General features: G+C 42.5%; 1 protein-coding gene across 5 annotated transcripts in view; it reads right to left on the bottom strand.

Moving 5' to 3' along the window:
• LOC136752605 (dynamin-2) overlaps positions 1-14,173 on the bottom strand; it is a 70,116-nt gene that overhangs the window by 29,138 nt on the left and 26,805 nt on the right. For 2 of the 5 annotated variants that reach the window (XM_066708084.1, XM_066708089.1), the window contains exons 6-14: positions 13,807-13,967; positions 12,894-13,036; positions 12,617-12,752; positions 11,389-11,456; positions 9,778-9,916; positions 5,071-5,157; positions 4,755-4,825; positions 2,880-2,931; positions 1,643-1,654 (exon numbers count right to left, since the gene is read on the bottom strand). In XM_066708084.1, the coding sequence (XP_066564181.1) occupies positions 1,643-1,654; positions 2,880-2,931; positions 4,755-4,825; positions 5,071-5,157; positions 9,778-9,916; positions 11,389-11,456; positions 12,617-12,752; positions 12,894-13,036; positions 13,807-13,967 (869 nt within the window). Of the gene's footprint in view, positions 1-1,642; positions 1,655-2,879; positions 2,932-4,754; positions 4,826-5,070; positions 5,158-8,102; positions 8,242-9,777; positions 9,917-11,388; positions 11,457-12,616; positions 12,753-12,893; positions 13,037-13,806; positions 13,968-14,173 lie in introns of all 5 variants that reach the window. The other 3 variants (XM_066708085.1, XM_066708088.1, XM_066708087.1) reach the window with 3 other exon arrangements.

The following is a 14,173-nucleotide window of genomic DNA, read 5'->3' as shown; positions in this document are numbered from 1 at the left end:
GATATGGAAATGAATGCTGTATCAGGTTAAGAAAAAATAAATTGTATTTTATGGTCTATATGAAGGGTCTTCCAGGCTAAGAATGTCAAAACTGACTCATTAAAGTTCTGAAAGGGTGGAAATACTGACATGTAAGTTTAACGATTGGGGGTAGGCTAACGACGCGTCTTCTAGTCACACACCGCACTCGAGGAAGGGGGAGTGGCCAAGTGTTGCTGTTCACATTGGCTACGTATTCATGCAATCTCCAGTCATGCCAAGAACCAGGCTTTAAGTGATAAATAGGCAGGGCTGCGTCACAACAAACACAGACGAGTCCTTGGCCTTTTTGTCCGGATGGGCTTGCCATATTGCTCGGATTATGGCTTGGGTTCTGAAAAGCACCCTGCTTCCACAATAATTATACATGAATATGATGGATTAAAAACCTGCTTGATGTGCGTTCTAAGAGCAACTGTCATGACATGGGAGGGCTTGAGTAGCAGTGTAGTCCCCAAGAACTTACAGGAAGCCCATATGGACACAAATAGTCAGGACGTCTCTATGTAACACATCTGTTGTCATTCAATACTTAGAGCATAGGAGTTGGCACAACTGAAACTCACATGTAAATGTAGCCGTTGTTCAATCCTCCTTACTGTTCTTCTGTCTTGGCCACTAGTGGGAGTTCAGGTCATGCAAAGGGATATCAGAAGGCGACAAAAACAAAACAAAACTCAAAAGGGCAAATACCTTGTCTTCATTACTGGCTTTTAGTCCTCCCGGCTGCGGAACAGGAAACACAAGCATCCGATTGGCTAAAGTTTAACCTTCAACTGAGATGTGCCATTAAAGGGTATAAAAATGACTTAGAATAGCACTTTGAGGAAGAAAGAACAAAAAAAGAAAATTGGATTTCAGTGTGTCGCAAATGACAGGCCTAAGTACTGCGCCTGATCTCGTTTCAGAACAAAATAAAGGTCATAACGAAGCCTGCAGAGGAAATTGCAAAATGTCACTTTTGCTTATCGGAGCCTAACATTTGATATGGGAAAAAACGCAATTTGTTTAGTGTCAAGTTAAAATGCCATTAGACCCTATACGGCAACTTCAAGATTATTACATGCTTTTTCTAATGAGGATCATATACCGACAACGCCGGATAGAATTGTCAACATTAATATTTAATTATTGGCCTGGTTAGTTTTTGTATCGGCTTATGTTTAAAACTGTTTGTAGATTTGTATAGACTGACTCCAGTTGTGATACAAAAAGTACAGATCAGATTTGTTGGATGTGTTTTTTTTTTTTTTTTTTACATATTTGTTTTGAATGAAACATTTCTCGATTTGTTCCCAAGCCCCTTTGGCATCTGCAATTATGAAACCAGTCTTGGTCTCCAGCCTCCAGCTCACCAAACTATGTCAGTATTCAGTCAGTTGTGCCTCATAACTTAGTTTTCGAGCACACCCCCTTTTCTTGACCAAGTCAAAGTTTTCAGCAGAGAAAGGTGCTGGCCTGTCCTGGTGCGACCTAATAAGACTTCACCACTTGTACTTGCCCTGCTGCTTTCAGTTCCGCTGTGTGGCCTAGGCCTGCTGTCCATTACAGAGGGTGTTGCTAACGGTTACAGGACACAGATGGGCGTCTCGGGGATACTTACCAAAATTTCACCCTTTTTGTTCGTAGGAAATGTCAAAAGGGTGAAAGGGGGAGGGAGTGGGGAAGTGATGTTGGATCAAGGGAGATTATGAGAGAGAGAAGGAGCGAATATGCGAGAGACAAAAGATGGTGGGAGAGAGGAAGGGAGAGAGGGAGAGATGGGAGGGGCAGCATGCCAGTTATTAAGTGAGGGATGAGAAGACAGAAAAGAGGAGAAGGGGAGTGGGTTGGGAGAAAAGCAACAGAAAACAAAAAGAAGTTACATGCAATTAGATTATTGTCACATTTGTTAATGCTGCTTTTGCTGTTTATTTTATTTGCTTTTTTTCTCTTCAAGTCTGTTATAAGACTGCATCCCAGGGCGCATTCTATGCACATTAATAGAAGCTGGACTCATGCAAATCCAATTAAGTAACAAATAAATTTAAATAAAGAGGAAATGAAAAAAACCTGAAGATCATTAATTGTTATTTTGCAGGGCACAAAAGAGAAGCATCGTTCTCCCCTGTGAAAAAGGGTTTAAATAAACTTCAAGGACGATTATAGGTTAAGATTGCTTTAAAACAAAAGAAATCGGCTTTGAAGAGCTCAAATAACCGACATTTCTGCCTAGTTCATGTCTGTAGAACACAAGAAAAATGTGTTACAATATATGATGTTTCTAGAACTCTAGATGTTTAATGGCTCCACTGTGCTAATGAGATTTAATATGGCCTAACAATTCAGCACCTGTTAAAGCAAAATGATGGTTACACCATTTAATCAATAAATACAATAAACACACTTAATGGTATAATAGATCTTTCTCTATGTGAATGCAGACCCTCTACTGAGACCAAACAAAATCTACCAATATACAGTACAGCAAAGGTGTCATCAACATTCATAATACAACTCACGCCGTTTGTGGGATAACAGAACCCCCAAGTAAGGCCTTTATTTAAAATTAATCCGCCCTGAGTAATACATTACAAAGGAGATTAAACTAACTTTTTGATTCTGGCATAACAGCACTTACGTTGGCTGCCCACAATTTCGTGTGCTACAAGCCTAGAATAGGGTCCCTTAGAATCACATCACCCCTAAAAATAAAACCCCTCTCATTTTTAGGATTACGGTCTCTCTCCTTTATTGGCATTGCCAGTATTATTATTATTATTTTTATTTCTTGGCAGACACCCTTATCCAGGGCAACTTAAAACAAAGTAAAGACAACACTCAGGAGTGATCATCCATACCTGGTTGGGAATGGCTCTCTTCTTGTTAACATGGGTGTTCCTTTGCTGGGCACTGGGGGTGCAGGAAGCAGGGAAAATGAGAAGAAAAGGGGTGAATTTTCATCAAGAAAAGAGGCTGCTGTGAAGTTATAAAAAGTCTAAGTCCTAATTATTAGAAAAACAAAAAATAAAACAAAAAACAAAAATGCCATGGCTTTAGAGAAAGCAGACATACAATTCCTTGGCTAACCAAGATCCCACCTGTTTGGATACCCTGGGGTGATATTCTCTTCCAGCTTTCTGAACTTCTGTAAATCTAGACTGGAAGTGATGTCAGAAGATGGTTAACATTGCTGGGTGTCTTTTCTTGGTTTCGATTTTTAGCATGTTTCCTCTCTACCATGCACAAGCACAGGCATCCAAACCCACCAAACACACACAAGAATGAATGGTCTGGCACTGGGTCTAGCAAAGCTCCAAGCTACAGGATGTATACATTACAGACTGCAGTAATGTATAGCAAGCCTTTGGTCTATACAGGAAACATGGTCAAAATGCTCAGATTGGGAGGATGCAGGTTAACTTCACGTAATTAGGGGCGACGGTGAGCCAGTTAAGATCACACTAGCCAATCCTGATACACTACTAGACTCCCCAGTATGAACTATAATCTCTGAGGATTCCAGTAAGAGAGCTGGCCTTGGTTTAAACCAGCGCTTCCCCAACCTGCCACCTGAAACGGATTTTGGGGATAGAAGGAGGAAAAACTGGGAATTCATACTGAAGTGACGTGCACCACAGTTTTCTACCCTGCTCTTACTGGATGCACTGGATTCTATATCCAATTGGATTTTTACTTGTCATGTGATTGTTTTCAGATCTCTTGCTGGTTCCAGAGATTCCACCCCAAAGTAAGAGAACAGTCAAAACAGGGTTGTCAATGTCTTTCACATTATACCGTTCGGTCAAACAGTTACTGGGTTAGTTATGGGAGTTAGGAAAGGAATGGCATTGAAGCTCATTTCCCAGCATGCTCAGTGACTTTGAATACATTTCCGGGTCATGGTTAGAAATAAAAAAAAGATCAAAATCCTTGGTCAAGTCTGACCAGTAACTACCAAGCAGACATGGGATCAGTGTATTTCAACAGCTTGACTGTTTTATCAACAATTCAATTGAAGACTAAGTGTGTAATCATGCAAAGATATCCCCTCATTGTTTTCATTGTCATGGTTATATTGCAAACTAGCCAACAGATTAATTGTGAAATAAATGTTTCATGATTTGTTTGGTTTCAAAGCTTTTACTGCTATTCTGTTCTCTGTGATCAAAAGTTAAAACCAGTTTGGAATTGCACTGGATAGTTTTAAAATCAGTGGCACACTAAGACTACACTTGTACCAGGGATAAGGAAGCAAGCAATACCAATTCTTAGGTTATGTGCAGATATTCATTTTAGTGGGTATTTTCTGCTTTTTAAAGGCCTGGAAATTTAAAGCAGATGCAGAAAGACAGACTTCATGCTCCACTTGAGGATTGCACAAATAATATTGCAGGAATGCAATGACAACACCGTATATCCTACTGCAAAGCATAACATTAAGCTCCAATGCAGTGCAATAGAAACTCACTTCAGTCCATTTGAGTGCTGAATAGCGGAGGTTTGGACAGAGAGGTGTGCATGCATGTGTGCGTTTGTTAAGGACCAAATAGAGCAAAACTAAACAAACTCCAACAATAAATATTTTGGGGGAAGATGTATTGATTAAAAAAATAATAATGTTGAGGTATGTAAGATTAAAGAAAAAAATATTAGGAAATATACCCCCACCCCCAGCGCCCTTTACTCAACACGGGCACATGCAGAGACGGCAGGGAGGGGAGTCCGATACGTACTTGGCGAATCCAATGAAGTCTTCATGGTTTGTGTTGATGTAGGACAGCTCAATATCGATTAGCAGCAGAACCTGGGGTGGGGGGAGAAGAAGGAAGGCTTCAGGTTTCAGTGGACAGAACCAACCTCTCTGTGGTGAAGTTCAGATCACAGTCTCAGGAGCCGTGAGGCAGCACTGCTCAGCCCGGTGCCAGAATCATCAGTTGGTAATTTCAGGGAAAGAGGACTACCTGCTCTCCCATACTTTTTTGCCAACTGTCCAGTGTTTCGTAGCCTGCGAGTGTACCCCTGAACCCCGTCTCTTGCTCAGGCACTCACCTGGTCCTTGGTCTTGCCCTCTCTCTCACGGACATAGGTGGTGACAATCCTCTCGGTCTCCTCACGCAGTTTGGGGTATGATCCAAGCTGAGGCAAATGAAAAACGACAAGGACGGGACAAGCCAGAGATGCGGTGTCTGTCTTTTATGATTTTAACTGCCCTCCCACAACCGTGCCCACAACAACCTGGCCATACTGCAGTGATCACTTTACTTCATGAAGGGAACACTTACTTCCTCTTTTTATTTTTATCCAGGTAATCTGGATATCCCAAAAACCCTTCAGGTGTTGTTGAATTATATGTAACTTAATGTTTGACATTGGTTAAGGTTGGTTTGCTGGGATCACATAATGGTAATACATGACTCCTGGCAACAAAAGATTCCTGTCAGAGAACCGAATCCACAAGTGGAGTTTGGTTCTGGTTGGATGATTTGGTGGACTAGAAATGTTTGCCTTTTGTGATCACTGCAAAAAAAAATTATATAATAAATAGGCCTGGTCTCTAGAGAAGGATGAAAAGATCCCCAAAGACAGAAAAGCACCAAAGAGGCAGGGTGCGGTGTCAAGACAGGCAGCAAACACAGGGAGCAACTCCATAACCGAGGATTAAGGCGATTGCAGATTAGAGGAGACTCAGATTTAGGAAGTGTGGAAGGTAGACTTTGGAGAACATGCAAAAAAAAACATCTGCTTGGGATGACAGAAGGCCTCTTTAGGAAAAGGACATTTCATAGTCGGCTGATGGAAGTATTCAGTCTACAAATCAAGTGGCCTGGGTGAGGTCTGAATATAGCCTTACATATTTTAGATGCATGCATCGTGCAGCTTGTAGTGATTTCGAACAGCAAAATTTTAGGGATTATTTTAAACAATACACATCATAGAATTTGTTAAAAGCTGCTTTTAGGCACATCCTCTATGTTTATTCAGTTTGGACAGCTATTTGACTCTCAGCATATTACAATCAAAAAAGCCTGTGTGCAGATGCCTTTGGAGGAAAAAGGTAGTATTTCAGGAAGTATTTCAGTATTGCACAGTGCGTCACACAACGCAAAGGCACAACACTAATTAGCATCCCTCTTAGTCAGGAATCTGTTTATGTACTTTTAAACTCTAGTCCCAAGCAGAGGTTACACTTGTTGTGAATGAGTTAATAGGGATTGGCTGTGTGTAGTTCTAGAAATGGCCACCAGAAGGCACTGCTACCAGAAGTATGTTCCCCAAAACACTGCAGGACCCCCTCACACCATCAACAAGCACATTTCCAACACAAGAGTATTTGTGGAGCACACTAAACTGCTCCCTAGCACTTTTGAAAACGCCTAGCTTTTCGCGTTTGGCATCTGATTGGAGTTCAGGCAACATTACAATTTAGTTATCGCGCTGGCAGACCAGGTGATCGGCTTGAGAGGAGTTGATCAGCGAGACAGCAGAGGTAAGGAACATATTTGGAGTTTATTATTTTTTGTTTTCAGCTGTGCAAAACGAAACAATTCTGGCTCATGTAGGACTTTTACGCCTAGAGCTGGACAAATCAGCAGAAGGAGCCATTAGTGGGATCAAGAACAGTGGTATAAAGCTGTTAACCGGAGTAAAGGACATGGGCTGGGAGGTGCCCAGCGATGGCACAACATCAGCGTCTTTAGTTCATTACGAAGCTGATCACATTGTACTGAATAGCTTGCATCCTACATCTGTACAGGTGAAATAAAGACAGAAAGATGTTTGAAAGGCTAAAAACATGACAATGATCAAATAAAAATATATAAAAACCTCTTCACCACATTTATTTTGGGGCAAACCGATCAAGATCTGTTTTTTCAAATTTGTCATGTTTCGAGATATCTAGATATCACAGGCCATGGAGCGCACTTTGTCCGCCTTGTGTCCAGAGAAACCAATAATGACTGTCTTGCAGTCTTGACACAGTGAGCAACAGGAATTTGCACTGTGTAGATGGGATAACCCATTTTGTGTGGCATTGATTGTGTTTTTGGCCACTCAAATTCAAAGCACTGCGTGTCTGAGAGGGTTTGGATGGAAAGGTTAACCGGGCAAGTCAATGCAACAAACGCGAAAATTTACTCCTGAAAACGACTTCTATGTTTTGAGATTCATTTCTCTTTTGTGGTCTTTCCTGCTCATCTGCAGAAGGGCTTGTGGATTTCTGCAGCACAGTGTTTGAAACCTGCCTGGGCAAGAGATCAAAGTGGTGTTTTTCTTCTAAGTTTTGCTGAGGTTTCAAAGTCTGGAGCTATTTACCAAGCGTCTTGTTTTTACCTTGTATTTAAATTATTCGTTACTATAACAACTCCTCCATCTCATTTTGAGTGGAGCAATTCTGAGAAGAATTAAAAGCTGTGTAAAAAGGTGGGGGTAGTATATTTGCAGTGCACCTGCCACACCAGTGCTGTGTAACACTAAATTGCTTTCTGTCGTACACTTTCTACAAATATAGATAACATACTCCAGCAATGAAAATATGTATATTCCAAATTACTGTGCTCAGCCTTCCTATCTTGTTTGATGTTGGAGGGGAGAGGGAAGGGGCAGCAAGAGTATCAGTCAACGTGGGGCTGTTATGAGAGATCCCCAAGCAGGTTCCAAACAAAGTGGTAGAAGCTGAACAAAACAAGCAGTGAAGGGAAGAGGAGGGGGGAATCAATTGACAAACACGGAAGGGGGGGGGGGTTAGCTCACAATATTGGACCGGATAAGGCGATTGGTTAGGACAGGTTTGCAGATCATCAACGTTTCCTTGGGATCTTGTTTCTCAGCTCGGTGCATACTTAGCTCGAATTCAAAAGGGATTCACAGGAGAGCAGGCAAGACCCAAAAGTCGAACCGAGAGACAAAGACGACCAGGAACCGGAGAGGAAATAAAGACACAGGCATTTCCCCAAACAGGAAATGAGGAGGAACATTGGGTGAGCGGACGAGAATCAAAAAGGGGTTTGGTATGTTGGTGGGATTCATTTTCACGTGCACGTATGTATATGAATATAGAGATATAGCATGTACACATTTACCTTTTCTGTACACTTTCGGATTAAGTTGGCAAGCTCGGAGACGACAAGGTCAACGCATTTCAGACTGGGCTCTTTCAGTTTTAGAATCTGTTTTTTCACAATGGCTTCGAAAGCCAGGTCTGGCGTAAAGAGTCCAGTTCTGGTTTTGGGAGGTTGGTGGGAGAGAGGGGAACATGCAGTTGAGAGACAGAGAAAGTGAAAAAGGGAGAGATAGAGAGGGTGGGAGAGGAAGAAAAAAGAAAAGAGAAAACAAGGATTTTGTTTTAGTTCAGTTAGTTCACATCAATCTGTGCTCTTGCAGATGCATATGCACCCAAATGACATGCGGTGTGCTTGCCTGCCTGAGTTCCGCCTTTAAATGAATAGCTTTTTGCGCTCCATGACAATTTGAGTTGCCCAATGGGAGAGAGTATTACATGGTGGTGGACAATATTAAGAGCAATCGCCGTAGGATCAGATCTGATCTTGTATAGATCGCCCAAAACATTTGCCAACTCAATGCAGGCTGTCAATGCTTCTTTCCACTGTACAGACCACACTGCCAGATTAGCATACATCAAAGACATTTGATGTTTGATGTAAATAATTTAATACAGTCCATGCTACCTGCGATTCTACCGCTTCCTCTGCCCAGATTCAGTTCCCCACTCGGAGGATTAACTATCAAACACTGATTGTGTGTGTGAGGGGAAGTAGTTCCAGGTCCAAGACCATTTCTTAGCTCTCTTAGCTTTCTTAGGTCTCAAGCCTCCTTTGTTCATATAGGCAAGACCATAAAAAAAAAAAAAACTGTGGAGTGGACACTGGTGTGGCAAAGATGAAGCCTGAGCTCATGCTTCAATATTAAATGGGAGTTGCGATTATGCTCCAGGTTGGTTTTCAATTAGTTATTTCACCGTCTGTTTCAATCCTGCAATTTCATTAGAATCCCATTCAAGTTTTAATGGAATGCCGACTTATTGCTTTTTAAATATGCAAACTACTGTGTCCTACACTGAAAGAAAAGCTAAAATGGGATGTCAGGTAGAAGGCAGCTCTTTATGGGTGCACGTAGCAGGAGGAACTCTGGGAAACAAGCATGCAGTTTAGCTGGAGTGCTTCCCATACACAAATCACAAGCAGTATCACAACTTCACGGGTGCCCACCTACAGCCTAGGAAAGCTTACAATGGGGCCTTCCACCAGACGCACACATACACTGATCCGAGCATTGCCTGGACAACTCAGACCAAACTATGGGCAGGAAGCAGGGCTAGGAGACCTCCAAGGTACTAAGTCTTGATGAGGAGGCTCGGAGCCATTTCTATGCTAGTCAAGGTAGGGCAAGGCCCAATCAGAACGGGGTGCCATGGCAAGACAAGAGGGTCTCATGGAATACCTGTTCAGCCAAGAGCGTTTACCACAATTCCATAGCTCTTTTTGCTTTGGTTTTTCTCCTGCTTGGTTCAGTTTGGAGTTGGAGTCACAAGTTAGTGGACAACAAGAAATGTATTTAAAAACTAAAAACCAATAATATATTTTTAATTAAATAACAGATCATTAGGGGAGTCTACTTGGCTGCAACTACCACCCCCTCCTCCTGCTTCCTTCCTGTTCAGGCCCTCAGTGGTGTGTGTGTGTGCGCGCACGTGCCGTGGCCCCTGTTTCCAGAGGTTTTGGGCTCCTGATAGAATACCTTGTTGGTGCACTGCCTGACTGTATTGATCAGCTCCTGAATGACCAGATCAATACACTTCAGGCAGGGCTCTTTCAGCTTTATGATCTGCTTTTTGACGATGGCTTCAAACGCCAGGTCCGGAGTGAATAGGCCCGTTCTGATCGTACACAAAGATAGGGTGGAGTGTATGTTAGAGAGGGGGAGGGGGGGACGGGACAGGAGTGTGGGTGGACGGACAGAGACAGACAAAGAAAAAAGAAGGGGAGAGATGAAATGGGGTTTAGATTTCATATACAAACATTTTAATTCTGGGAGGACAGTTGGTTGGCAAGCCAGCACTTGGGTTGGCAATTTGGTCCTTTCTGCAAACTGACCCAGCGTGCAATATTTCTAATGGTGATCGTGTTAATATATGTATACAATTGGAAGCCTCTGTTCTGTACATGTAATGGGATTCCCTAGCTTTCTCCTTTGGGGTCTTCAAAGCAAAGGGCCCAATTGGCAATGCTAAGAGAAGTGCTGATCATTGGAAATTGATGATTGACAAGCACAGAGCAGTGACCTAGGACTTCCTAATGATCTGGGCAGACTTTTGTAAGCACAATAAAGTAGTACAACATTGGTACTTAAAACAGCCAAAATGCAGATTTGAATTTTAGGTGTCCAAATGAGCTTGAATCAATCAGACAGTTATACTATCAACTAACTGCAAGATCACCCATGGATGTTTCTGAAGTGAGACAGTGAGTTGCAGTTTCGCTTTACACCTTTCATTTAACGCCTGTCCGTCAAGACCAGGAAACTCATATCAGCTGGATGGGGCGGGGGGGGGAGTTAACACACACCCACTCAGTCAAGCACTGGAGAGCAAAGACAGTATACGAGAGGCCAGTACAGAGAAATGTGACAGAAAAATAAAAATATACATGAGGACGCAAGGAAGGACTGATAGAGGTGGATTGGAGTGGGGGTGGGAGGCAATTGACAAAACATGACGGTCCAGGGGGGAGAGAAGTTTAAAAGTGAGAGGAACAGCATATATAAGAACTGTTTGGCCTTGAAATATGCCATCCACCGTCAGACAGCTGATCTTGCTGTAGATTTGACAAATCTGGAGTGAGAATAGAAAGCAGGAACGAGCTAACTGGTAAGCGTACAAATAGGGGTTTCCAACCCTGATACTGGAGGACTCTTACAGTTACAGTTCTTACAGTTATATTGTTAATGGGGGATTTCAGTCGGATTATTGTTATGAATTAATTTACCAGATTGCATTAATCTCGTCTCCATAGAGATAGTACAATAAATTCACTGAGGACTTGACTGGAGCTAAAACCAGAAGAAACTGTAGTTCTCTGGGACTAGGGTTGAAGATGGTGTACAGCCATTCAATGAACATTGTGGCCATATCTCTAGGCATACCAGGCACATTTAAATCAAAGGTACCTCATTAAACCATGCTAAAAACATGACTGAAACAAACTTTGCTGTTCGTGTAACACAGCCCTGCAAAGGAAGAGTATCTGCGCTGCTCTCCTAGGATCAACACCTTAAATCAGAAATGATCCCCGGTATCTGGGGACTCCGCTAAGGTTTCCTCTGTGGATTGGTTGGCTTTCTCTAACTTGCCTGACACCGTGGATGTTCTTGATTGCGTAGCTGATTTCTCGTCGGAGTTCCTTTTCGTCAAACTCCATCTGAAATAGAGGCAATGCACGAGTTGAAACGCTTTTAACTTGCTCTTGTTTAGCCAACAGCCTTGAAGAAATCACTCAATTCCTAATATTATTTCTTCTTTGTAGACACTCTTACCCAGGGTGACCAACAGATCTCACAAGAAACCTTTTTCAAAGAGTTACAAAATACAGAAAATACAATTTGTGCAAAATACAGTAAGACAAGTAGATGTCCTAGTAGCTAAGACCTAAAACAAGTACAATATACAGTAAAGTTGTATCCCTAGTGTGTGCCGAGGGGCAGAGCAGGCCACATGAGTAAATTGATTAAAAGTGCTACAAATACATAAGTGATCAGGAGCAGAAGGGAGCTTAGCAGTGCTGAAATGGCCTGGGGACATTGGCCGAGGCATTACAGGTACAGCCTGAACAGGTGCGTCTATATAGTGTACCAATATGTTCAATTGCTGGTGTATTGCCAGCCCTAAGGTTCTTACTCCAAGTTTAATAATTTTAAATAAATACGATTGTTTTTAAATGATCCACATCTACATCTGCAAAAACAAAACATTAAATAATTCAAAATATTGAACTGGGGCATTTAAGGAGTCGTCATGGCCGTAATGCGGACGAACAGTACTATTCAGAGAGTCCGTGCACACAAATACCAATACATTTCACACTCATAAGGTAGAGCAAACATTGGGAATGGTGCCTACGTGCTTTCAGACAAGCACCTACATGACCAATCTTGGTTTCACAGACGCACACCAAAATTAAATCAGAGGGATGCTCCCAATGAAAAATTATATTATTATTATTATATTATAGGTAAAGTAGATGCTCGTCTAAAAGTATGTGGGGGACACTAGTTTATATTTATGTGCATGAACTCTCACTCAGATTGTCTACAGTAAGTAAACAGAGACTGTTATATAGGGTCACCGATTCCCTTAGGGATTGTTCTGAAGAAAAACTAGGAACTGAACAGAAAAGGTTTTCGGTTGGTTCCCCACTTTTGGGGGAACCATTTCTTCAAAGTTTCTCCCGATGTAGGATTTGTTAAATGACAACGTAGCAGAAAAATATGAGCCTGGAAAACATTGGGTTTACAGTTAAAGGTAGCCTGGCCTGAGCTTCGGGATTCCATATCCAGAGGGCGAGACTGGCCTGTGCCGTACCTTGACCAGCTCGAACGGGAACCGCTCGTGGAAGATGCGGTTGATTCTCGCTCCCCCGGAGAGCTCCACGGTGTCCACCTGGTCACCTGAGCCCTCAATTCTCTTTTCAAAGTCCACCCCAAACTGTTGCACCATCCTGAGGAGAGAGAGAGAGAGAGAGCAAGGGTGGAAAAGAGTGAGGGAGAGCGAGAGAGCACAAGACCAGGGGGATGGGGGGTGAAGAATCTGGCTTAGAGTTGCAAGGCTGCCGCAAAAGACAAAGGGCTGTGGTACTCACTGTAGCAGGGCCTTGGTCTTGCGGGTCGGGTCGTCAGGTCGGAAGTTCTTGTACTCCTCCACCTCCTTCTCCAGGGACAGCAGCTGGCTCTGCAGTTTGCTGCGCAGCGCAGGAAGGGTATCACGGATGTGGTTGGTGAGTTGCTGCCCAGAAGGAAGCCACAGATCTCCATATTAGACAAACACACAGGACTGGCCAGGGCCCCGCTTTTATTTTAATTGTTATACACAAACTCTTGATCACTAATTCAAGCTTTCAAACTTCTTGCTTAAGACTTTTCCTTAAAAAATTGAAACAGCATTTATTTTCAGGACTCTAGTTTCAACAGTCAGAGAGCTATAATTGACCCATTTGAGCCCACACAATATTGTATGTGCGTATTACATGAGTGCTGGGTAAAACATTAATTCCACTTGTTCATGCATTATTAATTAGTTACCTTCAGTTATTTAGACTGATTTTTTTTCCCAACAGTTTTATTAAGTTATGAAGTTGAGGACAGACTGGACAGGGCTTTGGTTTGCTCAGGGTCTTGAAGCAGTCTGAACACCGGTCAGAAACCCGATTAAACATCTTTACAAAACCTGTCTATGTACAAATTAAATCGCTTTAAAGGGATGTTTGATCGCGGTCCTGGAGATTCCCAGTGCAGCAGGTTTTAATGATATTAGTGATGGGTTTATAAATTAGCCATTGGGGCTATCTGGGACCAGGGATAAGATACTTTTACCTATATATATTGACATTAATAATAAATTAATGAAAATAAACCTATTGCTAAATTTGAGATTTCACTTCAGTGAGGGGTACCGAGTTCTGTGGTCGCAAATATTTCGCAGGCATTACAGAAATAGTGCAGCCAATTTCCCAGGCCTCTGTATGTGATCATATCTCTGTGTCCCTGATCTCTCACCTGATTGAGGGTCTTCTGTAGGTGAGGGGTTCCCATCCTTTCGGCTATGTGTCTGTAGCCAGGATGAGAGAGGAAGAACTTCCTCTCAGCTGCCAGGGCTGCCCGGATGTCTTTTTTCCCATCGATGTCCTTCTGGCTGCGATTCACCACTCCGATGTAACCTGTGAGGCACACACAGCATATGTCTCACCTTACAGCAATGCTACAAAAGGGAGGAGGCTGGTTTTGGTAGGTAGTAACGTAAAGATCGAGACTGTCACTTAATGTAGTAGTGGTAACATCATACTAGTGTCTTAATTGTCCTTCTATTCTTGGATGGTCGAAGGAGTGGAAGCACTTTTGGTGGTCAACGACTGGCACCAAGAAG

Source organism: Amia ocellicauda, chromosome 7 (assembly GCF_036373705.1).
Source record: "Amia ocellicauda isolate fAmiCal2 chromosome 7, fAmiCal2.hap1, whole genome shotgun sequence".
NCBI lineage: Eukaryota > Metazoa > Chordata > Actinopteri > Amiiformes > Amiidae > Amia > Amia ocellicauda.
The sequence above is the reverse complement of the archived record's forward strand: the minus strand, read 5'-3'. Positions and strand labels throughout refer to the sequence as shown.